The sequence below is a fragment of the Cyclopterus lumpus genome, chromosome 14 (assembly GCF_009769545.1).
Source record: "Cyclopterus lumpus isolate fCycLum1 chromosome 14, fCycLum1.pri, whole genome shotgun sequence".
Lineage (NCBI taxonomy): Eukaryota > Metazoa > Chordata > Actinopteri > Perciformes > Cyclopteridae > Cyclopterus > Cyclopterus lumpus.
The window spans coordinates 21,522,418-21,547,742 of record NC_046979.1 but is presented as its reverse complement, the minus strand read 5'-3'; the positions used below and the strand labels follow the sequence as shown (position 1 = coordinate 21,547,742).

The 25,325-nt window shown below is 39.0% G+C and overlaps 1 protein-coding gene across 1 annotated transcript in view; it reads right to left on the bottom strand.

The window, feature by feature from the left end:
- Positions 1-10,968: 10,968 nt before the first annotated feature.
- Positions 10,969-25,325, bottom strand: part of LOC117742780 (disks large homolog 1-like) — a 93,147-nt gene continuing 78,790 nt past the window's right edge. The window contains exons 6-8 of the mRNA XM_034550411.1: positions 14,457-14,540; positions 13,597-13,761; positions 10,969-11,339 (exon numbers count right to left, since the gene is read on the bottom strand). Of these exons, the coding sequence (XP_034406302.1) occupies positions 11,265-11,339; positions 13,597-13,761; positions 14,457-14,540 (324 nt within the window). The 3' untranslated portion in view covers positions 10,969-11,264. The remainder of the gene's footprint in view (positions 11,340-13,596; positions 13,762-14,456; positions 14,541-25,325) is intronic.

The following is a 25,325-nucleotide window of genomic DNA, read 5'->3' as shown; positions in this document are numbered from 1 at the left end:
CAACCATATGAAGACATAATTCATATGGACTATTACATGTGTCTACAAATATGTGCTTATTGTGAAACCAATGAAAGCAGCAGCAAAGGGGATATATAGTATTCTAGGAGTATATGCCTTTATGTTCCATCTGGTATAGTGTTTTTATTTTTATGTGTCTGCTCTTGAGAGCCTGGTGTGTCAAGGTTGGTTAGTCCAGGGTGGCTGGATCCCCGCTAACTGTGGAGGATTGTGATAGGCTGTCAGGCCAGGAGGAGGCTTTGGCCATCTGGAGCGAAGGGTTCTGGGGTCCTGGTGTCCCCAGGGTCACACTCAAGTAATGTTTGTGTGTGGGAGGAAACACAACTTTCTGCCTGGTGTGTATGTGTGCCGATGAGGTTTGTGTGTATGAGAGAAATGTTTGTATGGTGGGGAGGAGAACTCAGCGGGGAGGAGGCTGATCTCGTCAAGACACCCTTGGCCCTGTAAAGGAGGTCAGCTGCCTGCATTAGCATTCTCTTCTTCTCCAAAAAAACAAAAACACTTGCAAAAGGTCAATATTTCCAGGTACCATTGTTTGAGTTTCATGGGAAGGGGTAGTTGAAGACAATAGAGATGCAATATAAGGAGAAAAATCAAACAATGCTAATAGGACGCTAGGAACTAGTAGCATGGTTTCTATTCACCAGATTGTTACAAATAAATTATATATACTGTATGCATAATTTATCTGTAACAATTTAATATATATAGTATATATATATGTGTGTATACATATATATGTATATATATGTGTGTATACATATATATGTATATATATGTGTATATATATGTATATATATACATATACATATGTGTATATATATACATATATACATATACATATATATATATATATATACATATATACATATATATACTATATATATTATAATTGTTACAGATAAATTATATATATGTATGTATATATATATATATATATATATATATATATATATATATATTATATATATAGCCATATTGCCCAAATCTGCAATCACAAAAAAGGTATTTTATATCGCAATAATGATATATACCACAATATAGTTATAATACTTATTCAATCAATAGTCTATATTATATTCTAACTAAATTAAATTGTTTTGTAGACTTTTGTGTGAATTTTTGTATAATTTAATCACCATTTAAGTCCAAAATAACCACGATTTTTCTGAGAAATAAATTTGCGTTAGTGTGTACGTGTTGTTGTAAATTTAGACAACGTCTATATATATATATATATATATATATATATACATCGAGAGAAAGATATTTAGTTAATTACAGTACAGCAAACACTAACACCCTACATTATGTTTTGACAGCTACTGTTTATAGAAGGTAAGATCATCAAAACTTTAGTACTTGGGGCTATTACTGCTCTTTTACTCCAACCTGTAACTGTTACAGCTAAATTCTTAAAAACAGGTACAACATGGTGCATTTATATTCATAAGAGTGGCTTCTGTTTACATTTTTCACATACTACTGCAGTGGCATTCAAAATATCCTCGAAATAATGATAAAACAATCTACCTGTGTATCTGAGTAAAGGTGAACACTCCTACCTGAGTGGCAGAGAGTAAGACAGAGACAGAGCACAACTCTTAAAATATCTGAATGGTTATTATTATTCATACCTCTTTGCAACTGCATTCTTACATGACAACAATTCTACCATAGTTGCATTAGCAGGGAGACCTGTCGCACCAAACTAAGCACTCCAACAGATCCAAGACAACCTCAACACACAAGAGGAGCTGTAGCCAGTTGGGTTAGGGCAGAGGATCAAAGCTGTAACACAGGGGGGGAGGGCACAGCATTGTGTGCGTCAGAGTGGCAGCAGTGAAAGAAAAAGCTTTGGAGGAACCAAATAAACTAAGCAAAATAAGACAAGAAACCTTACCTTTGATGGTGTATAAGAGAACAAAGACATGGTGCCTCCTAAAAAAGTGTACGTTCTGTTGTGTGACAAACTTTGAAAGCTGATGTTAGCCAACCTGAAACCAAAAATCTGAATACCATGAAGCTATAAAGACCACACAAACACAGCTGCTGCCCAACCACACCCTTAATGGAGACCTTGTGGAGCCGGTCGGAGCTCTTCTCTCCTGTGAAATATGTGTGTTTTATGCAACTCAACATCATCTCACTTATGCCTTTGTAAAATAAGTGAGTAACATATTTGCATTCAACCTCTTTCTGTCTCTTTTGTCATGGCTCTAGAAACCGGCCATGGCACGAAGCAGCACCTCACATTTCTATTGACGAATAGTTTCTTTTAGAGTAGTGAGAGAAAACCATGATCTATTGAGTGTGGTTCTTATTTTATCCAAAGTCCTGCACCGTGCATGTGAACTGAATCACTGCGGGACAGCGTGTACTGGAATAGAGAGCCTTGCGGTGCAACAGAAACATGCATCAACTATTTCCATCCACATGACTTTACATCCATGTCCACTAGAAAGAAACACAAATATCAGAACTGCCCGCTTACTGAGACTGACGTATTGAACCGAGCCATCGACCTTGACTTAATGGATAAAGTGGATGAAACCAATATAATTACTTTTTTCTTCTTCTAGAGAGCAGCAAAACACCAAACATAACAACACATTTCTGTGATCATCATCACATTGATAAATGACGACTTCTAGTGATTACAATACATTTCAATGTGTATGGGGCTGATGTGCACAAGCAATGCAGCCTTTCAAATAATTATGAATACCACAATGCCCTCTCAGACATCCAGCCATTTCTTTTTTTATACAATATGTCTGTATCACTCTACATGTTCTTTTACATTCACTGTAATACATGTATATACTGCTACCGTCGTAGCTACTCACTATTTGTTTTTTCTATTGCTAATGGTTTTTCATGTTTCATATTTTTTGTAATTTCCCCTATGACTATTAAGTCTAGATCTAGATCTAGATTGTGGTATTTTCTACCAGTAAAGATGTTCACTGCCTGGATTATTGTCAGTACAACCTGAAGTTTGGAGCAGATAATGACAGCAATATGAGTGAGTAATGTGAGACATTTGTGCAGACTCAAATACAAATGTAGACAGCAGCATGTTCCTTAGGGTTCATCTCAGATCATGTTAATTAGTAGTGATGGTGATGAATTCAATTAAATTTTATATAGCCCAAAATCACAAATTATGAATTTTCCTCAGAGGGCTTTACAATCTGTACACAAACGACATCCCTGTCCCAGGACCTCACATCGGATCAGGAAAAACTCCCAAATATGAATGGCGATGAAATGTATCAACCACAAATGTGTGCAGAAACAAATTATCTCTGCTGCAGTGTGGACTGTTAGCTGAAATTACTTCACTAATAAAATGCTTCTACTGCTTTTAGAGTCAATTTGAGAATGCTTTATTTCACTGTGGACAGGAGTCAATGAGCAGACGGTTTCCATAGTAACCAGCACGCCAACATCTGCCTGGTAGCCCATTTGAGAGATCCTTCTTACTGCCACAGTTTGAGAAAAATACTGTGTAATACTATGCTCATCTTACCATGAAAGGATTTTCTAACCCAATTGAATATATGTCAAATGTAACCCATTTACTATTGTTATTAGCTGGCATTTGACAGTTTGTTTCATTCAAGCAGCTGAGAGGCTCCAGCCAAAACCTTTAGTGTCAGGGAGTCAGCTCTAACGGAGAGAAGCAAAAGGGGCACAGAGAAACCTATTTATTAAATGCACATTTAAAGATCATGTGGAGCTACTACTCCGGACTTGTGGCAACCTCTAATTCTAACAACACAAAGATATTGTAAACTAATTGGGGGACTTTGAGGGAAAGAAAGTTGATGTAGCAGAGGCCAAGCTATTAGGTCCAGAAACCCTGCGTCCTACAATTCCCATAGTGCAACTTGATAGCACCTTTTATTAGACCTTCCCCACCATGTCTTTCAAACTCATCGCCCCTAGCTGATAAGCAATCTTCCTGTTATGTAATCATCAGAAGATCGTCAGTTAGATCCCCGGCTCTGCTAGTCCATGTCAATGTGTCCTTGGGCAGACACTCATCCCCAAATTGCTCCTGATTACTGTGCCCTCTGTGTGTGAATGTTTGTGTGAATGTTAGATCGTCCTTGTAGCTCCTCCCATCAGTGTATGAATGTCAGATCGCCCGGATGGACAGGTGGGACCTTGCATTGTAGCCCCTCCTATCAGTGTATGAATGTCAGACAGTCCTGATGGACAGGTGGGACCTTGCATTGTAGCCCCTCCCATCAGTGTATGAATGGGTGTGAATGGGTGAATGATGTCATGTAGTCTTAAAGAGCTTTGAGTGGTCGGCAGACTAGAAAAGTGCAGGTCCATTTACCAATTACTGTACAAAAGCGCTGGCGATGCTGTGCCTTCCAACGGCATATCAGTCACATTATTTCAAGTTATCAGAAATTCAGTCTTATATACATATGTGACGTCACTAAAGAAATCCTAATTTGATAAAAAAACTGTTTCCACAACAGGTTTTCTGTGCAAAAGATGTCTGCTCAAAACGCTACTGATTATGACCATAAGTAGTTTCTACATTACAGTATAGGGAAACGTCCTGTTCAGAATGACCCTGACTGTGTGAAATCTGATGTGATTTTACCATGTATACCAAAAAATCAAAGGGGGGGTCAGCTCAAGATGCATTGTTACACATTGAGGGAAACAATGTTATGTAAGAAGAAGTGTAAAGCCAACATTTGTTTCTGTTTTCACATGGGACACAAACAGCGGTCTACTGGATGAAGGTCCTGTGTTTGTTTGACCCAGACACCCACCCACACTTTTAGTGGACTTCCTCACGTATTATATTATATTATATTATGTATTATATATATTATAATATTATATTACAATGGTTGCTTGATATACTACTTCACTTGTTCTGCACGTCACTAGTTGTACTTACTCTGACCAAATGCAAAGAAATATTCAACAAAATGTCTGCAAACCTCTTACAGTGAAGAACATATTTTGTAGGTTTAAATATAATGAAATTGTCAATGTGATACAATGTATTTTGAGTGGTAAATGGTGAATGGACCTGTTCTCGTATATCACTTTTCTAGTCTTCCGACCACTAAAAGCTCTTTAACACTACATGACATCATTCACCCATTCACGCACTGATGGGAGGAGCTATCATGCAAGCTACCACCTGCCCATCAGGACTCTATCTCACCATTCATACACCGCAGACTGTGCATTACTGGATAGGGTACAGTAATGTCATCATGGTCATAATCAGGAACATTTTCAGCAGAATTCTATTGTACTTCTCAGCATAACTGTTATGGAAGGTTTTTTTCTTCATTATTTTAAATTAGCACACCTTTAGTGATATCAGATATTCAACAAGACTTGTTGGATATATGATGTGTAATGTGAGAAATAATTGTCTTTAGTGCTTTTCAGCCACTTCCAAACACAGGTGTCCTAACAGCATGAGTAGTCGCGCATTAAAATCCACTGATGCTGATTATAATTGTCAGTAAACAGTTGGAACAGTTCTTGGACAAAATGTGGCCTTTTTACTTTGACTCCATTAATATAACTTATGCAGCAGCTTTATAATAATTTGATGACATTTTATTCAACTTAATATAAAAAGCAAAAGCATTTTGGATGCACAGGCTAATAATGTACCTGAGTAAAGGGCTTCTGTTGCTGTACAAGATGTCCAACTCAGAATTCAGCAGAGGCAAGCACCACTCAGTCTAATGACGATTTAACAAAATGCATTTCTGCTATTTGTTCCTGCTATTCAAATTAGAGAGACCATATATTCAAGCTGCCACTGTCAAAGTCAGCAGCGGTTGTCGGTTAATTTTGTCACTTGACATTATTTTGAGGCCGTACCTCACTGTCAAATGAGTACAAATGCAGCCGCTAAAACAACAAAGTCTGAATGGGAAAAAAGGGTTGGCGTACATCCAGCATGTCCGACATGATGCTTCGAGCCAGCCGTCCGCTACAGTCATGATTTAGGAAGCTACAACAGCACTCTGCAAGTACTAATGGATGTTTCTGTTTAATGGCTTTCCATTTCCCTTTTCTCTGTTTGAGAGCTGACCTTTTTTCAGAAGACGTTCTCTAACAACAATATTAAATGAACTGTTCAACATACATCCGTATATTCATTCTTTGAGTGTTGTCACCACCTTTAATTTATTTTCACCAATGCTTTTTCCATCAGCAAAGAAGAAAAGAAATATTGTACGGGAAAATGTAGAAAAGCGCAGAAAATTGACCTCTTACCCACTAAGAGCAAATCAATTTTGGAGTATCCCATAGTGTGTCTGAGTGTAGACAGCGGGTCTTTCACAGAGATAGAGATGCCGAGATGGATCCGTGGGTTATTTGCAGTGCATCATTATGTTCAATCTAGGTTTGATGGTAACTCCTTGTGAACAGGCCATCAGCAGGAGAGGTCAATCACGCTTGGCGTGACGTGTTCTCCTTGTGTTTCTTCACTGCCAGCAGAAACAGATAAGAGAAAGGTATTCTGAACACCAACAGAGGGTCACGGACCACACATATGCAATTAAAAAGGTCACCTGGGAATCTGTGCTGGAGAACCAGGCACACCGACCAAAGACCTCAATCAACAAAATGTAGCCTTATGACGAGTACTATTACGATAGTACTACAACTAAGAGTGACTATTTCTGTGTTGAATGTACTGTTCAGAGTTTTTTGCAGGGTTTCAAAATAATTCTAAAAGGTTTGGACTGTTACATTTAAGCATTTAGAATGGCTTTGTCCTTTCACAATAACGCTACTCAAACAGTCCTTTGGAGCTGACCAACCTTTACATGTAAGACACTTACATTGTGATAACTTTACTGATCTGTCAGTGAATGATAAACAGTCAAGTCTACCTATTTGATAGGGACATTACCTACTGGGACTCAAATTTCAATCTTTTCACCTTCCAATAGTGAGACAACAAGCCAGGGCATATTTTGAAGAACTGTCCACATGTTACTGTGATGGATGGGCACTTTGATAACAGTCAATCTACAGAAGAAGAGGAGACATTTTAAAGAATCTGTTTGATGACTGGAAGTCTAGACAGTTCTTCTGACCCAAATTAGGAGACTGAAAAGGGCTGTGTTTTCAACAGTGTAATGAATATTCATGACTTTGATATAATGAATGTAATTCTCTGTGGTGCCTTTTAGATGACAATTAAATTTGAATGAAGTTTCAATGAATCTTCCCAGGCATCATTCCTATAGGTTTTACGGTTCTCCTTCACCTTCATTGTAGCCTGTCATTGAAAATTACACATCATCTTCTTGAGGTAGAATAAGTGTTTCCACCTGATTCCATCAATGCACTGTACTTATTTTGGAGCTTGGAGAAACAGTTGCTCACATACTATAACACATTTCATTTGCAAAAAGAAAATATAGAAAAAGTCTATCAAAAGAGTGACTTCCCAGGCAAAAAGATATACAGTATATACTTTTTTGTATTTAAAATATACTGACATTTTATAGTACATTGCAAATATACTATCAAATAATTGTACTTTCTGCAAATATATAAAAAGTATACAAAAGTCACGCTTTCACCTATTTTAAAAATTCAACTTTTAACACTTTAAAATAATTTTACTGTAGTATACTTTCAAGAAATATATTATATTTTAAGTAATATTTGAGTGTAATTAGTAACTTATTCATGCTATTATTTTAATATATTAATTGTATTATTATTTTGGAATGTGTTAAAGGTATTATTGTGAAAATGCACCAAAAGCACATTTAAAAAAAATATATTTTGATATCTTGCCGTTTTAGCATATCTTATTCATGCTTATATTTCATTGTGTACAAATGTTGTAATTATTATTGATTATGCTAATAAACATGATCAATAATATAAACAAAATTGATCAATAAATATTGATTCTTTAAATTACCAAAATTGTATAAAGTACACAAATAGCTACACTGTAAAATGGAATTGATAAGCTTACTTTAAAAAAAATGGTGCGCTTAACTCATGTCTGCTTACTTTGTTGACCATAAAGAAACTTGGTAAAGTTATTAAACGTAATCATCTCAAGTAACCTTTATTTAAAAGAATGGGTGAGGAGGAACCATCCGCAAAGCTCGGAGAAACTCGGCCGCACTCGGCAGCGTTCGACTGGAATACGCATGCGCAGTCGACCACTGAAGACGTTCTTTGCATGAGGCGGAATGGCGAATGTTAAAGTGGGAAGAAAGCGCTACTCTGTCAAGTTATTTTAAGGTAAGTTTCAGCTTCATAATAAAATGTTACCGTTCATCTATTTAGCTAGAGTACTTTAAATGTAACAATTGTTCACCTCAAAACTTCAAGGTAGAGTTCACAATGATAAATACACTTGACTTGTCTTTAGGATAGAAAAACTGCCCTAAGATATTAGACGTGGTTATCAAACGAAAGGTTTTGGCATTACCAACTTTCACAAGGAAGTGCATTTGTGAGACTGAACATGATTCTGGTGTCCTCATCGTTGCTGTTGGTGGCAGTGTTGTTATCCACTTCCCCACTAACCCACAATGGCTTAAAAAGCCAATCTGAGTGTTTTCACAAGGTAATCAGCGTCTCCCATTGTGTGGATTAGAAAACAGAGAAATAATAAGATGGGATGAAAGTTATACTCACTGTTGATCCTACGTTTACTCTCCCTTGCTGAACATAAACCAGTAACTGCTTCGGCAGCCGTTATAAAACTGGTGTTTATTACACACAAATTTCACCCAGCCCGATTGACAGAGAAGTAATTGCTGGCAACAAATTAATGTGTTTTTACAAGCAGACATTACCATGGAAAGAGGGTGGCGATCGATAAACATTGCAACAGTCCGAATCAATAGCATCTTCCCTGAGTAACACTCTTTAATCGGTGGTGCTTGATTCGGCCAGCGATGGAGGGGTTACACTTCCTCTGGTCATTGACAAACCATAATTCTTGCCAGCCTGCTGCTTTTACAATTACACCGGCTGTATTAAAGCAATTTTTCCTTCAAAAGTCCCACGGTTGAGAGTAAACAAGTAGGCTGAGGACAACATATGTGGATTTAGGCCTAATCAAGACTCCCTAACACAGTTGTCTTTCACTCTGCCTTTCTTATACTCACATTACAGATCCAATCAGGTCCTCCTTAACTCCACAAGGGAACCCACCAAGAAAGTACAACCAAAGAAAGTCAAGAATTATCTCACAGATTGTTGAAGCCAAACAGCAGAGTAGAACTGAAATGCTGGTGTTGTTTTCAACACCACAGAGTGTTGCTAGGTGTTAAATATTATGTCTGTTTATGGACAGATGTTATCATTGTGATAGGGTCCCTATCATGCAAGTCACAAAACTTTACAGGTGTGTAGTTGAAACGAAAATGAACGTTGAGTTCCAAGAAGGGTGTTTTCTCTGACCAACTGCGCGAAATTAGGGGGGTTGGCCTGATTTGGTGTTGTGGCTGGTTTGATCCCATCACAGGATGATCTCTAGTTCCATTTCAATTTGAACTCCTAGCTGTGACTATCAAGTGTTTATTTTCACTTACACAACAAAAACACAAATTACATTTTAATGCATGGCTGCATGATTATTACAGCTATTTAAACTTAAGTGCTTTCGATAGGAAATGCCAATCAGTGCATTTTCACTCTTCTGTGTTTTTAGACACGGTGAACATGCACACATCTTCTCCTATCATTAAGGAAACACAGTTGAAACTTATATCTAATATAATATATATTTAATAGATGGACCTCATGTTTTCTTAGGGAGTTAAAAGTTGACATAGACCGACCTCGACATTCTTTGACAAAATGAAAGCACCAGATTCATTATGTAGAATCTGCACTCATTTTACATTGACACCTTACCCAATTAAACATGACTATCATTTATTGTTGGTAATAATGTTAGCCAATAAAGAATGCCATCAAAGGTGACAAACACAGTACACGGTATAGAGCATGCTGTAAGCCTTTGAATAGTATGCTTCATTATTTAAATGTCAGATACAGATATCCTAAACACATGACCTGGTAACAGAAAACTCTTCAACAAATAGCAGTACATGATCATTACCTGAGACAAATAAACACCAAATAACAGGAACACCACAACAAGCACGTGAACACACATGGGGTTATATTAACAGTGTGGGCAGGGCTCAAGACTAACAGTGTCCCGATAGAAAATGTGTTTAGACCGAACAAACATCTTCCCCGGGATGCCTCTGATGTTTGTTTTGTATGTATGTATGTGTGTTTGTGTGTGTGTGTTTGTGTGTGTGTTTGTGTGTGTGTATATATGTATGTGTGTATGTGTGTGTGTTTGTGTGCGTGTGTTTGTGTGTGTATATATGTATGTGTGTGTACGTGTATGTATGTGTTTGTGTGTGTGTGTGTTTGTGTGTATATATGTATGTGTGTGTGTTTGTGTGTGTGTTTGTGTGTGTGTATATATGTATGTATGTATGTGTGTTTGTGTGTGTGTGTTTGTGTGTGTGTATATATGTATGTGTGTGTATGTGTGTGTGTTTGTGTGTGTGTGTATATATGTATGTGTGTGTATGTGTGTGTGTGTGTGTGTATATATATATATGTATGTGTGTGTGTGTTTGTGTGTGTGTATATATGTATGTGTGTGTATGTGTGTGTGTGTGTGTGTTTGTGTGTGTGTGTGTATATATGTATGTGTGTGTTTGTGTGTCTGTAAAGTTTATATGTACTTACAATATGTATATTATTCTCATGTCGGTAGGAGGAAAGCTAGCTGTTAGCAGCTGGTGAGCAGCAGATTTCTGCAGTGTGTTTGGCTAAGGGAGCTAACAGAGCTAACAAAGCTAAAGGAGCTAACGGAGGAAAGACACAGGAGCAACACAAAGTGTTACACAGTAAAGTGCAGTGTAATGTGACATTTTGACCAAATAATAACAAAGTAAGGAAACAATTTGATGCGGCACAGTTTGCATTCACTTACAAAAAACGTTGTGACGTTGGTGAAAAGTGTTAGTCTGGAGCCCTGTGTATGGGTATGAAAAAAGAGCAGCTACCTACAAAAGGATGGATTGAAGACAACACCAAAACAAAATCCATGCAGCACTGAGGGTGCATCAATCATCTGGGCACATAAGGAACACGTTTTAAATTGTACCAAAGAATATAGAGGATTAAGATTCCCCAGAGGTCAAATAAAAATTAAATTAAATAAAACTTGCCATGTAGTTTGCTGTGGTCACACCGGGGTACGCAAGATCAAAACGGGTAACCAGTGCAGGCTGCAGGTAAGAAAATGACAAAACAAGATCACTAACCAGTATACGTGGGTAAAGAGAGAGAAGGGGGAGGGGGAGGGAGAGACATGGGAGCCTAATGCACTGGGATAAAAAAAGCATTAGTAATGGTTACCATGTCACATGTTGAGTGGGAGGAGGAGGGAAACATGTTCAAAGGGGTTACGATTGGATGAGGATGAGAGGGAGTGGATCGCTCTGGCTTCCTGCATTATTTCTAACATCTAATTCACTGATGTTGCCTACTGCACTAGTGACTCAAACTGACTCAAGAGCAAATAAGTATAAGAAAACAGAACAGTTTGTTGCTCAATAAACATATACCAACATTGACTACCAACGGCCAACAAGACTTTAAACCATATTTGAAAATATATCATTTGACCACTGCTGGGACCAAAGTTTGATTTAAGGTTGTTTGAGTCATTTTACTGCTCTGTGGTACATTTACATAATGTCTCTTTAACCTTGGAGGTATTTTACAATGTAAGACAATGGGTCGGATGTCAACAGATAGTCCTTCATGATACAATACAGGCAGAAGGTGTAATCAGAGATAAAGCACTCAGAGCTCCAGACAGTAGATGGCGACAGTTTATAATTTCCAACATGTTAAAAGGAAAGAATGAGGATTATAGAATCTGGTTTTACATTCAGATAAAAGCAATGACATCATCATTTAGCAACACAATGAGATAAGTTTTGAAGAGTTTCTGCTGTGCAGCTGCTCAAATGCATTCAAACCAACATCATTTAATACAATATGATTTCATTCATAGTCACTTCTAATAACCATCCGGAGCCCATTATTAAATAACCAGTGGTAGCAGACGCAATATTAAAGGGCCAGTGTGTAACACTTCTGGGGATCTATTAGCAGAAATGGAATATAATTTTCACTACGATTTTTTCATTAGCGTATAATCACCTGACACTTGTGTTTATGTAGAATTAGCCCTTCATAACTACATAGGGAGCTGGTCTTTTTTCACAGTAGCCCAGAATGGACAAACCAATCACTGGCTCGGGAGAGAGAGCCTTTTCCTTTTTTACAGTTTTGCACTAAAACCGTAACAAAACCATGGCACCGCAAACGACCGGCTGACTTCCGTTCACGGCTCACGTACCACAGTCTTGGAAAGGGAACAGTGATTGGGGGGTGGGTATTCATTGTAAATGCAAAAAAACACCGTTAAATTCCACCAAATCCTAGAATCGGTACCTCAAAAGAAAGGTCACTCAAAGGAATAATCTAATGTAAAGATGATAAAGAACACCTGAGGGTGCTGAAATAATGTTTTCACATACTGTAGAGTATGTTTCTCACTTCCCTTAATAACGAGATATGCTTTGAACACTAACATTAGGAAGAATTATTCTGCTGCATATGTTCCACACCTACACATGTCTCCTCTGACTGTTGGTAATGGTCTCTATTAGGGACAGACTTTTTTTTTTACAACCCTCACTAAATGTCTTATCAACTAATAACTGCACAGGCTAATATATATGCAGGCAACTCATCATCACTGTTCACTGAAACAACAAATGATTTGCCAATGATCTCAAACACTTCCTGAAATGATCTTCTCTTTGTTTGCAACATTGCCCTCTGCTGGCTCAAACCTGAGTAGACATACAACCACTTCACACCAAAGTCCATCTGCAGCTGAACTGCTGTGTGATCTTTAACGTCACTCTCTTATTGACCTTGTACTATGTGCATGAGACGTGTGTTTTTTCCTTCAACTTTAAACTCTACATGGAGGTGAGCTCCTTTTTGGGCAGAGAGAGGCACTTAGATGTTAGAATGCACCAGCTCTTTATGAATCAAGACAATGCAGAGGGAAACTATGTGCAAAAAATGGTAAAGACAGAGAGGGAGGCATACACAAAAAACTACGAGCTCACAACCTGGTTATTGCCACCAATTTTTACTACTACTCAAAATAGGGAAATAAAAAGGAGGAGGAAAATCTTCACATTTTGTGAAGCATACAAAAACTAGACTCTAGAAATTGACCTGAATTCAACCTAAAACCCTTTTGTTCCATACATCTGCCAATCAAAATGGACACAGTAATCCTATATAATATGAACTATGAACAGCACTGTCATATCTAAGCTAAAAAGACCAAATGGAGGGAGAGAGACTGAGACAAGGCCATGTTGGCAGTCGGTCATGGTGCTGAATTGTGATGAATGATTCTTGGAATGGAGGAAGAGAGGGCGTGGTGCTCACCTTGAGAGGAGAGATGTGGGAATGGGACACGTAGCCGTGCACATTCTCGATCTCAGACAGGTTCTTCTCGGACACGTGCACAAGCTCAGGGGCGCGCACCTCGTTGGTGAGCCGCAGGAATCCCTGGTCAAGAGACGGAGAGTCGTCTTCTTGGTAGTGGTACTGCTGAGAGCGGAAAGAGAGAACGAGAAAAGGGTGGACATCAAGAGACAAAGAGAGACAGGGACACAGAAAAGTGATGAGACCCAAAAACAAAAGGAGGTATGGGTGTTGTGTCCCTATTTTAAGAAATGACAAGAGAAAAGGCAAAGAATGATTTATCTTGATAAGGTGTGTCCATTAAACTGGCAAATTTCTTGATCATACCATCATTTTCAATATTTGCTTTTCTTGGTGTGATGATTGTACAATGCTTAGGTATTTATGAGCAGAATGATGTTGAAATGTAGATATTCACAATACAGTCATGAGGTATAAATTAAAATTGCATTTGTTGCATACCATTATTTTATGAAAATCGATTAGAGCGTCTCAGATTTCGAATATATATTTATTCAAAAAGAGATGTGTTTTCTACAAGACAATGATTTTTTGAAGCTACAACTTCTACTTATATTTATGTTCTCCATGAGAAAATAGATTTGCTTAAAAATCATTTACTCACACAAGTCAAATTTCACATCAGAAGGCATCAACATGATGAAATCTCATTTTAACAACATGAGTGGTGAAAACTGAGAGATGAATCATGACTCGTCACATATCATGTCAGCAGAGTAAATATGGTGGTTGATTGCCAAAATGATACTGTGTAGGTTTTGATGGGCTGAAAAATATTACCCCCCCTCCGCCCCTCTCACCCAAGGAGCGTTCATCAAGGCAGGGTTCATGCAGGGTAGGGGCTGGCTGTTGTGGGGCGGCCCCTGTACTGCTGATGGTCTGTTCTGGAGAGAGCAACAGGACCATATGTAACCACCAAGAGCAAACAGAAATGGTCTGACTAAGAAATGAAGTGCAGAAACAGAATCAGTCACATCCAAGATTCCGAGTTCACCAGAAAGAAACCAGTCCACCCATACAGGAGCAAAATGGCAGCAGGAGGCTGAGGAGCTCAGAGGTAATGGCACATACAGTACAGTACTGTGGGTGTCAGCAATCTGGACACACACAACCGATGTCAGCACAGGCTGGACAGATGTGGCTAGGGTGACTACAAACTCAAACAAACACACACACACGCACAGGTAACCAATGGATAGACATAGAGCAACAAGCACATTATTCCATGGCACAGTCACACATTCTAGTACAATTACATTGTTGGCTACAACTACAGCACATTAAAAAAAAACGGATCCACTCGTTCTCTATAGGAAGACAATGGAGAAACAGACTTATTGGCGTTTGGCATTACGGCAGCATTCCATCATATACACACATGGTTTTATTATCTCATTAAATTTGAATTTGGAGAATTCAACAACATTTGACCAAATCAAGTACAAAAGAGGAAGAGCATACCTCTCAAAGTCAAGAGAATAACAGAACAGTAACTATTAGAAACAACTGAGTCCAATCAATTGTAACGCCCTAGTGATGAGAGTTATTTTTGATGATGCCTAAAGGCAGCAATGTAAAAATGTGCATTCTAATGTCAGGAGGACACAGCTCTGGCCGGTGATATATCAGCTTCCAGTGCTACTAAAAATAGAAATGCGTCCTGTAATTGTGCATTAGCTGTATTATCATGCATGCATTATCGCCTATATGTTCCTGTAAGATGTAAGAGAAATAAAAAGGTGTGAAAGGAACTTGCAACCTGCAAAGACTAAAGTGAGTACAGTTCTAGATAGATTGGTATGGCAGGTATAGAGGCTGAGGAGTCTGCTAAAACGGTGAGCTCTACAACCAAGAGTGGGGATAAGGCCTGATACAAAAACAGTCTTTCCAAAGTCCTTTTAAAACGTCAAACAGAAGGTTAAAACTAGTTTTACTTACAGGAGCGCTACTCCGAGTTCTACTTACAGGAGAGCTACTCTGTGTACTACTTACACAGTGTGACAGTGGGGTTTGGTTAGGCTCAGCTGTAGAGTGGGTGGAGCGGGGGTGTGGTTCAGGGAACAGTGCCGGAATGATGTCTAATTAGTCTCAGCTGGGGCTGAGGGTTAATCAGCCTCAGCTGGGGTTAATCTATCTGTGTCTCTCCCCAATAAATAGCAGGAGGGACTGAGAGGCGGGAAGGAGAGGCGAGGAGCCATCATTCTGAGAATCAATAAAAGTATTTGGAACAAACGTCAAGCCGTGTTGCTGCCTTTGTTACGTCCGAGACTCACCGCGTAACGGGGAAACCTGTTACACACAGGAGTGCTACAGATATACCGGTTTGCCGGCACGGGTCTGTGCACATCGGGGCGGAACTCCACCGCGCGCGATACCGAGAGCCGAGGAGAAGTATTAATGTGACCATGTAGAGACAGAAATGGCATGCCGTTGTGTAGATACGATCAATAACATACGGCCGTTTAGTTTAATAAAATAACAAGGTGTAGACCTGTTCTTTAGGAAAGGGAACCTTAAATTACTTCTGTTGTAATCTGGTGCTATAGAGAAAATTACAGGGGGGCGGAGGGTGATTTCAGGCGGGCGGGCCACCACCCTGATATAATGGTAGGGGAAACAGATGTTTCACCATAACTTGGGCTACAAGTATATATTAGACAATTTGACATGCTCCAAAACACAACTCAAACACCAACTAAATGAATTATCAAGGATCAAAATCCATATAACGCCAACAAGTCAACTCACTCACCAGATTTCTGGCTCTAGCGCTTTGGAACTTTATGCAGTACACACAACCGATATCTCAAAAGAAGATTCTGCATGGGGATGCAGAGCCATTTTGGAGACCTAGCTCCAAGTCTGCACTAAATGAATGTTCATATTGTGCATGTGTATTCCTTCTGCATTTGAATAGCAATACCCAGTCTTATTGTGACGAAGGACTCCTGTGCTAACTTCAGTCCGTCCCAGACTGATCATCTTGTCGATTGTGCTACAGTCTCACTGAGGATGACACTAGATAGCCCTGTAAATGACTCAATAGCCCCTCTGAAGAAGAAGACAATGAGGCAAAGGAGGTTTGCTCCCTGGTATAACCCTCAGACCCGCAAACTAAAGCAAACATCCCAAAAGCTTGAAAGCATATGGCGTTCCACCAATCTGGAAGAATCACGCTTAGTTTGGTGAGATGGTCTTAAACCATATAAGAAGGCCCTCCGTAATGCCAGAGCAGCCTATTACTCATCAGTAATCGAGAAAAAAGAACAACCCCGGGTTTCTCTTTAGCACTGTGGCCAGGCTGACAGAGTGTCACAGCTCTGTGGAGCCGTGTATTCTCCCCATAGTTGCATGTCAAGTGTCCTTGAGCAAGACACTGAACCCCCCAATTGCTCCCCGGGCGCTTCACTGCAGCCCACTGCTCCTTAATAACGAAGGATGGGTCAAATGCAGAGGAGAATTTCCCCACGGGTATAAATAAAAGTGTACATTTCTTTCTTTTTCTTTCTTTTCTATAGACCTCAGTAGTAATGACTTAATGAACTTCTTCAATGAAAAGACTCTATTATTAGAGGCAAGATTGATGATCTCCTGCCCTGAACCAGTACTGATCTATCCTCAAATAGAGTAGCCTTAGAGGCAGCTGTAAACCCTGATATATATTTAGATGGCTTTTCTCCCATCAACCTTGACCAATTGTCTTGAACGGTTTCTACTTCTAAACCTTCTACCTGTCTCTTAGACCTTATCCCAACGAGGCTGCTTAAGACATTTTGCCTTTATTTAGTACCTCTCAACTAGACATTATCAATGTGTCTTTACTAACAGGCCATGTACCTCAGTCCTTCAAAGTAACTGTATGACCTGAAATGACCTTCTGATTGCATCAGATAAAGGACTCATCTCTCTACTTGTCTCGTTAGACCTTAGTGCTGTGTTCGACACCATTGATCATGACATCCCATTACAGAGACTGGATCAGTTGATTGGCATTTCAGGAACCGCACTAAGTTGGTTTAAATCCTATTCATCAGATCAATCTCAATTTATTTATTTATATTTATAAACGATGAAGAAGCCTTGATGACCACCAACGTTAATCACGGAGTTCCACAAGATTCTGTGCTTGGACCACTTTTATTTACCTTATATATGCTTCCTTTAGGCAATATTATCAGGAAACACTGCATAAACTTTCATTTTTATGCAGATGATACTCAATTATATCTATCGATCAAGCCAGAAGAAACCAACTAGCTTGCTAAACTTCAAGCATCTCTTAAGAGACATAAAACCTGGATGACCTGCAACTTCCTGATAGTAAACTCAGACAAAACTGAAGTTATTTTACTCGGCCCAGAACACCTCAGAGATCAATTATCTAATGATATAGTTTCTGTAGATGGCATTGCCCTGGCAACTTGTCCTTTAACTCCCACTTAAAATAAATCAAGGACTGCATTGTTTCACCTACGTAACAAAAAAAATCAGGCACATCTCAAAAAGATGCAGAAAAACTGGTTCACGTGTTTGTAACTTCTAGAATAGATTACTGCAATTCCTTATCAGGCTGCTCTAATAAGTCTCTTAAGTCCCTGAAGTTCCAGAATGCTGCAGCTCGTGTACTAACAAAATCTAAGAAAAGAGATCATATTACTCCCGTATTAGCTGCTCTGCACTGGCTCCCTGTAAAATCAAGAATCACATTTGAAATCCTTCTCCTCACCTACAAAGCCGTAAATGTCCAAGCACCTTCATATCCTAAGATAGCTAATTTACCCTATTACCCCCAGTAGAGCACTGCACTCCCAGCATGCAGGGTTTACTTGTAATTGATTGGCAGGCCCTGATGACTTGTGATATTGGGACGGACAATTCAATTTAATTGAATTTGAAGCGAACTGAATAAGAGTTTTAATAACCATTTTCTTCCAGTGGCAAATACACCCTTAACCTTACTATGCTATACAGGGGATGTTGCCAATGCTGTACTGATATACAACATTGGATACACCAGCTTACATCACACACTTTCTACATCAAAAACATATATTGCTTGCGACAGTAAGACTAAACAGTGAAAGACAGTGTCAGTTTTTTTATATAACTCGTGACCTGGAACAATATTCGTATATCTTCCAGGAATGTTAACTATTTGCAGCAATCTAACATTCAATCTAAAGTATCTATGTAGTGGTTGTTCTCATGTCTTTCAGTATGGTTTCTAAAACTGCACTGTTTTGTGATTGCAATATTAAACATACCAATAAAAGGCTGCAGTATATTTTATCTACTAGCATTTTCAACAATACCAACACAAACATGTAACAAAGTTAAGGAGAATACTGAAGCATAGACTTTACTTTCTTTATATGTCACTATAACCTATTTTTGTATTTTTGGCCATAACAGACTGATAAGCAGCCAACAGTGGAATTGCTTTAATGAGGGGAAATGTTTGCGCTAAGCAAGTAGATGAAGGATTGCTCAGAGCTATAAATCATATCTACTGTACCAATGCAAGGCTGCAAGCCTGAGAGAATATACTGTGTGAGTGAAGTACTATAGCACTGGGTAAAATCACCCAGTCTCTGGTTACACAACCACATTAGAGGAGTGTGAGCACTATTGGAGCATTGTTTGGTATGCATGAAGCGTGGGGTGAGAGTAAATTATTGTATTTTCATTTGTATTTACAGAGTTATTATGAACTACTGTACTGCTTAACTTACTTGGTTTGCTAAGATTTAATAGACTGAAATTAAAGCATAATAACTGAGGCACAAATACATTCCAATAACCAGTTTAACAAATAGCAAATCAGTAAATGCAGACTAAATGAGTGTTGCAAAGAGGCTCTCCATTCACCATCTGGACCAAACAATAGAATTGGAGAAGAACAAGGGTGGAGGTGTCTGGGTTAACAGGGAAGCACAAGAACAGATTGACGCATACAACTAGAGCACTTATATGGGAATATAGTAACATGTGGCCTGGACTAAGAACTATCACAGATTACAACAAGAATCTACAGAATCTAGACCTCCCAATTTAACTGAACACCTTATGTGCACATTGAGAACAGCTTCCTATCTGAGGAGTTACGACTCAGGACCTCATAGTAATATCCTTCAAAAGTATTAATTTACACAAGACCTGATGGCCAAGCCTCATTGATCGTTCACAGAGTCCGTTTAACCTTCGTCTTGAGTTCTGTCGGCATACAGTCCGCCCCTCAACTGCAATGGCCTACGTCTTAGTCAGCTCACATTACACAATGACACGTTGATGATTTCCTCATATCTGAACTGTTATCAGAAAATGTTCCAGTGGCTGATATTACATGTTTGATAGATGCACCAAATGGTGCAGTAAAAAACTGTTTTGGTGCAGGTAATTAAAAAAGGTTAGCTGCAACACTGCATCTGTCCAGAAGTATTTTGTGCCCTGGTTTGGATGCCACCAGTGTCCCAAAAGTACATGTTCAACAAAGCAGGCAGCAAAGCACACTACAGTTATTTAAATTATGATTGTTTTACTAAAATGACTGTTATGTGCAAGTGGCACCACCAGTATAAACCAAAAGTGCATCATACTGCCTCCCCTAAGTTACTTTAGCAGTAGGGTGTTGTATAGGCTACAGTAAAACTAAGTCATGGCACTGAGGCATGAGTGAAGTGAGCGTAGTGGAGCAAAGATTCTAGAACAGGTTTATACTTTCACAGTCAAGTGACTAATGCTACAGGGAGAGAGAGAGGCCAAGGGAGAGAGGAAGAGGACATCTGCATCTGTCATATGCATTGAATGTGCTGTAACTCTGTTATTTTGTTCATTATGTAAACATGACATCTATTATACATCTGTCCATTCCGTTAGAGGGATCCTCCTCTGTTGCTCTCCCGAAGGTTTCTTCCTTTTTCCTCCCTGTTAAAAGGTGTTTTTGGGGGGAGTTTTTCCTGAACCAATGTGAGGTCCCGGGATGCCGTATGTGTACATATTGTAAAGCCCTGTGAGGCAAATTTGTCATTTGTGTTTTTGGGAAATGTTGGGATTGAAAATAAATTCAATTGAATCTGACCACTGGACGAAGGCTTCTAAAATGTGCTTGTTAACTAAGCAGAAGCAGGGAGAGGACAATAATGACATTTATCAGAGTAGTGCAAAGGGCAGTTTTAACCTCTGAAAGGAACATCCAAAGCAGCAGTTATTGGAAAGTGTTTTTAAGGGCACGGCGCAGGTGATTGAATGAACAATCTGTCAATCATACTTGTGTCGAAGCCAGTCGGGAGAAGAGAGAAAACATGTTTTCCACAAAGAAAGCCTTCGGTGTCGTTCTTTGCTCTTCTATCAATGAATAAATACTCTGCGGTTCTGATAGAACTGATTCTATTGCAGCATCTTCACTAACACCTTCAGTCTCTCTAGTCTCACACACACCTAAGTCACACAAACGTCTTGATGAAGTCAGCACACCATAAACACTGCACACTCTCCTCCTGTAGTGCAATACCTCTCAATGTTCGGGTTAGTGGGATGCTGCTGCTGGACTGCCTGAGCTGTGTGCAAAGCGTCACCACTCACGTGTGCTGTTGTCATGCTCCACTGAGAGGATCCCTTCTCTATGATGTCCACTACAGCAGAATCGAGATAAGATGGAAATGTGGGTTGGCATGGCCAAGGGCCGATTCAGAGCCTGTATGCAGATTCAGTGTGGAATCTCCTAGCCATGTGTGCACTGACCTCTTTCAGTGGCTTTATACGTCTACAGTTTGACTCTCTTCCCCATTCTCTGCTACAGTCCTAATTCCTACGAACAGGAGGAGGGAGAGCTGAGCTATAGGGAAAAGAAAAACCCCATCCTTCAGTTGTTCTCTCTTTTATAGTCAAACACACACATTTCTGTTGTCATCTCGTGTTTTTTAGCTTCAGTGTGTCAGACTCATTGCAATGGATTTTGTACCCACTCACTGTCTGGGTGTACATGGAATATTTCTATTTTCCGAAACAGACCAGCGCCTATTGTCTGGGAATAATAATACTGTAGTTGATTCTTAATTAGTTTTCATCTAGATATGTGTTCTGAATCATTTTAATCAGGCACTGTACAAGAAAGGTTTCGCGTATGCAAATTCTATAAATTACTGTACTTAATGAGAAGGGCTACAACAGGAAATGTAATCTCAGAGCAATATTCAACTCCAGTGACATGAAAACAAATCTCAGATCAATCAAAGAAGGAAACATTGATCACAGCATGAACACTTCCTTTAAACAGACTGATGCAGTGGATGGAAGTAGAGAGGGAAAAGCACATTTGGAAAGTAATTGTCCCGGAATAGAAAAGATGAAGAGAAACAAAACAAAGTTGAGGTCTGAATGACAGTTCCCAGTTTGAGCTGTATCACAGTCAGGAGAATCAGCGCACACATTTTAATGGTTTATAGGGAACATGTGAATAATTGTCAAGTCTGTAGAGCTGGACTGAACAAGCACATTCGAAAAACCTAAGAGCTGAGAGTTATTCACAGTAAGAGCCATTAATAACTCACTGAAGCTCAACGACTGTTTGGTCTCTGCTATCATTTTTAATAAAGAACAATTCAGTACATTCATATTAATGTTTTAATTTGTTACATTTTATTTGACAAAGGTACGACAACAATATTTCCGTTAAGCCTGGTGTTGCCGTCCACATAAAGAATGATCCTCGTCTCTCCCACAGTGCCTCACATGGCTCATTTATCTGATTGGTACTCGGGATCGGCTGATACCCAATGAAATGAATACATGGAAGAAGAATCAGTGCATCCCTAAATGCACAGATTCTTTTTTCCCTCAATGTTTGTAAATCTGTAATCAACTGTAAACACTTTTTGGAATTGGTTATGTGATGTGAAACTATGTGTCCGTTTTTACGTTTATACAAAACCACTGTTTTGAACTTTTGTGAAACTTGTATCTATGTGGTTTAGACTGTTTATACAAATGGCATCATTGATTGCAGCATCAGTCTCATAACAGCAGACACACTATCATGCTCAACTTGTCTGCTACTCTTCCAGCAGCAGGGTTTCTGGTGTCGTATAGTGATACAGACATGACATGACATGCCGACAAAGGAAAAGAAAAGGCCTTGCTCGGCGTTATTAAATGCATCTACATCTCTTTACCAAAACACTGCACCTGTGAGTGGCTCTGTGTTTTTTAGTTCCACTGCTAAAGGTCCATCCTCAATAAGAGATAGTGTCAGTTCATGTTTATTGAGCTATTCTTCTTAATGCGATGGGATGTATCTCATCAAAAATGTGATGAAAAGCACTTAACATGACTAAATCCAGTTTTAAAGTAGCTACAATGTTCTGCAAAATGATCTTACCACAAAATCCTCATCAACACTTCTGACTTCACAGTTAAGAACTTTATGTGTGTAAACCTTCGATTGTCTTTACTAGGAACAATAACGTTGCTGCCTATTTATGAGTAGATTACACGATTTGCGTGCTGATGTAGCAGCTGCAATGTAAGCATTGCTTGCTTGTCATCTTGCAGACAGACCTGACAAAGCATGAATTCAGACGTTTTACTAATCGCCATCATTATGCCATTATTTCATTATGTTTATTGCAATTGAATCACAGCAAAATCTATTTTGTATTGGTTTCAAACCACTGTCGTAAAATAACCGACATGTGGCAAGCTAGATACAGGGAATGCAAAAATGGCAAAAATTGTCTTTGCGTTTTAAAGGAACACATCCAGGAAACTATGAACAGATCTCCTCCTGATAACAGCACATTAAAGGCCTGTCACAGCGATAAAGGAAGGGTGGTACAGGGATCCAGAAATATAACAGGAGCTGTAAATATGGCCTCATTAAGCCCCAGTAAGCATTAGTACAGCTTTGAGGGATACAGATAGGAAAACAAAACTGGGCTAGCACTGCCTTTCAAAATCCTTGAAATAATTTCCTCACTTGTCAGTTTATAGACAAACACAACTAACAGTGGAACCCTCATCCCATATGGAAGTCTTCCATCAGGTACTCTAGCAAACAGCAATACAACGAGCAGCACAGGGTAATCTTAAGTACAGTACTATCAACAGCCGAGTGTTCCTCTGAAGCAAACAGAGTGGTCTGCAACCTACCTTGCATCCAAACATCAACGACAAAGTGTTGTTGGTGCAGGCAACTTTGCAGTGGCACAGCACCGGGGTGCACTCTGGGCTTTTGACTATGGGAGACATTCCTGTAGAAAAGAGCCGTTGGACTGCAGCAGCACAGAGAGAAAGCTACAGTCGGACCGAACAAGAAAGCTAGAGAGAAGGTTTGCCTTCACGCACACAAACACACTCACACTCTGTCCCCACCATACACTCCTCTTTCCTCTCTCTCTTTCTCTCTCTCTCTCTCTCTCTAACTGTCTCTATCCCTCTCCTAAACATCCTCCTCCTCATGTTAGTCTCATTTATGTGGAAGAAGTCCTTACCAGAATAATCTGCCTTATCACTTTTCCTTAACTTGGCGTAAATTTGCATTTATAATTTTAAATATTTATATCTGGAGTATGTAGCTACTGTGTACATGAGGCAGCAGGTCAACCAAGCAATTTCCCTCAATCTGGATGTAGGGCGCCCCCAGCTGGGCAACATTGCAGATGAAAACTGCAAACAGCTACTTTGTGTCAAGTTTCCTTCAAATATGAATTTGTATTTATCATTTATTTGTTTTAAAAGATTGTGCTGGAATGCAAAACCACTTTCAAATGTTACAACCCATCACATTTCAAGAACATTAGTTGGATCCCCTGTCACTGGTCACTTTATGTGATTCAAAATCGTGCTATGTCATTTTTCTTTCCTCGTCCTACTGTAATCACTTGATATTAGTAATGTGATTACCCTGTTTCTGCAGTGTAAACAGATCATCTTTTTTTATTTTTTTGTTATTATACTATTTAAACAGATGATATGAGACTCATATTTAACTTTATGTAGAAGGGTTAACAAACCTGGTCCATTAAACATCCTGAGTATAAAAATGTGAAAGAGTTTTACTTCAGTTAGTAACTAGTGACTGTAAGCAACACAAGACATTCCCAAGACATTTTATATGCAGTTGTGAAGTTATGTTTGAACAATTAGGGTGTTTATATTTACGATAGAAGACCGTAAACACACACCAATCAGAGCAGACTGGGAGAATAATGTGTTTTGTAATCATGAAATGTGAGATGAGGGAAAGAATGATATGTCATATAATAATATATCATTATCCTCATACTGCAGCTGTTTCATTTATACATACCAAAAAGGTCGGACAACTTACACGTTATGTCTAAACAATTCTCATAATAGTAACATGATAATATGATAAGTGTTGGCAGGCTTAATATAGTGCTTAGCTGAGGGAATGAAGACTTTGATAATAACTTCATGCATAGTAAATGTACAGTATGCACTGCGCTCACTAAATGTGGGGCTACTCGTGGTTCCTAGGGTCTTAAAAAGTAGGATGGGAGCCAGAGCCTTCAGTTATCAAGCTCCTCTTTTATGGAACCAGCTTCCACTTTCAGTCCAGGAGGCAGACACAGTCACCTCATTCAAGAATAGACTTAAGACTTTCCTCTTTAATAGTGCTTATAGTTAGGGCTGAATCAGGTTTGCCCTGG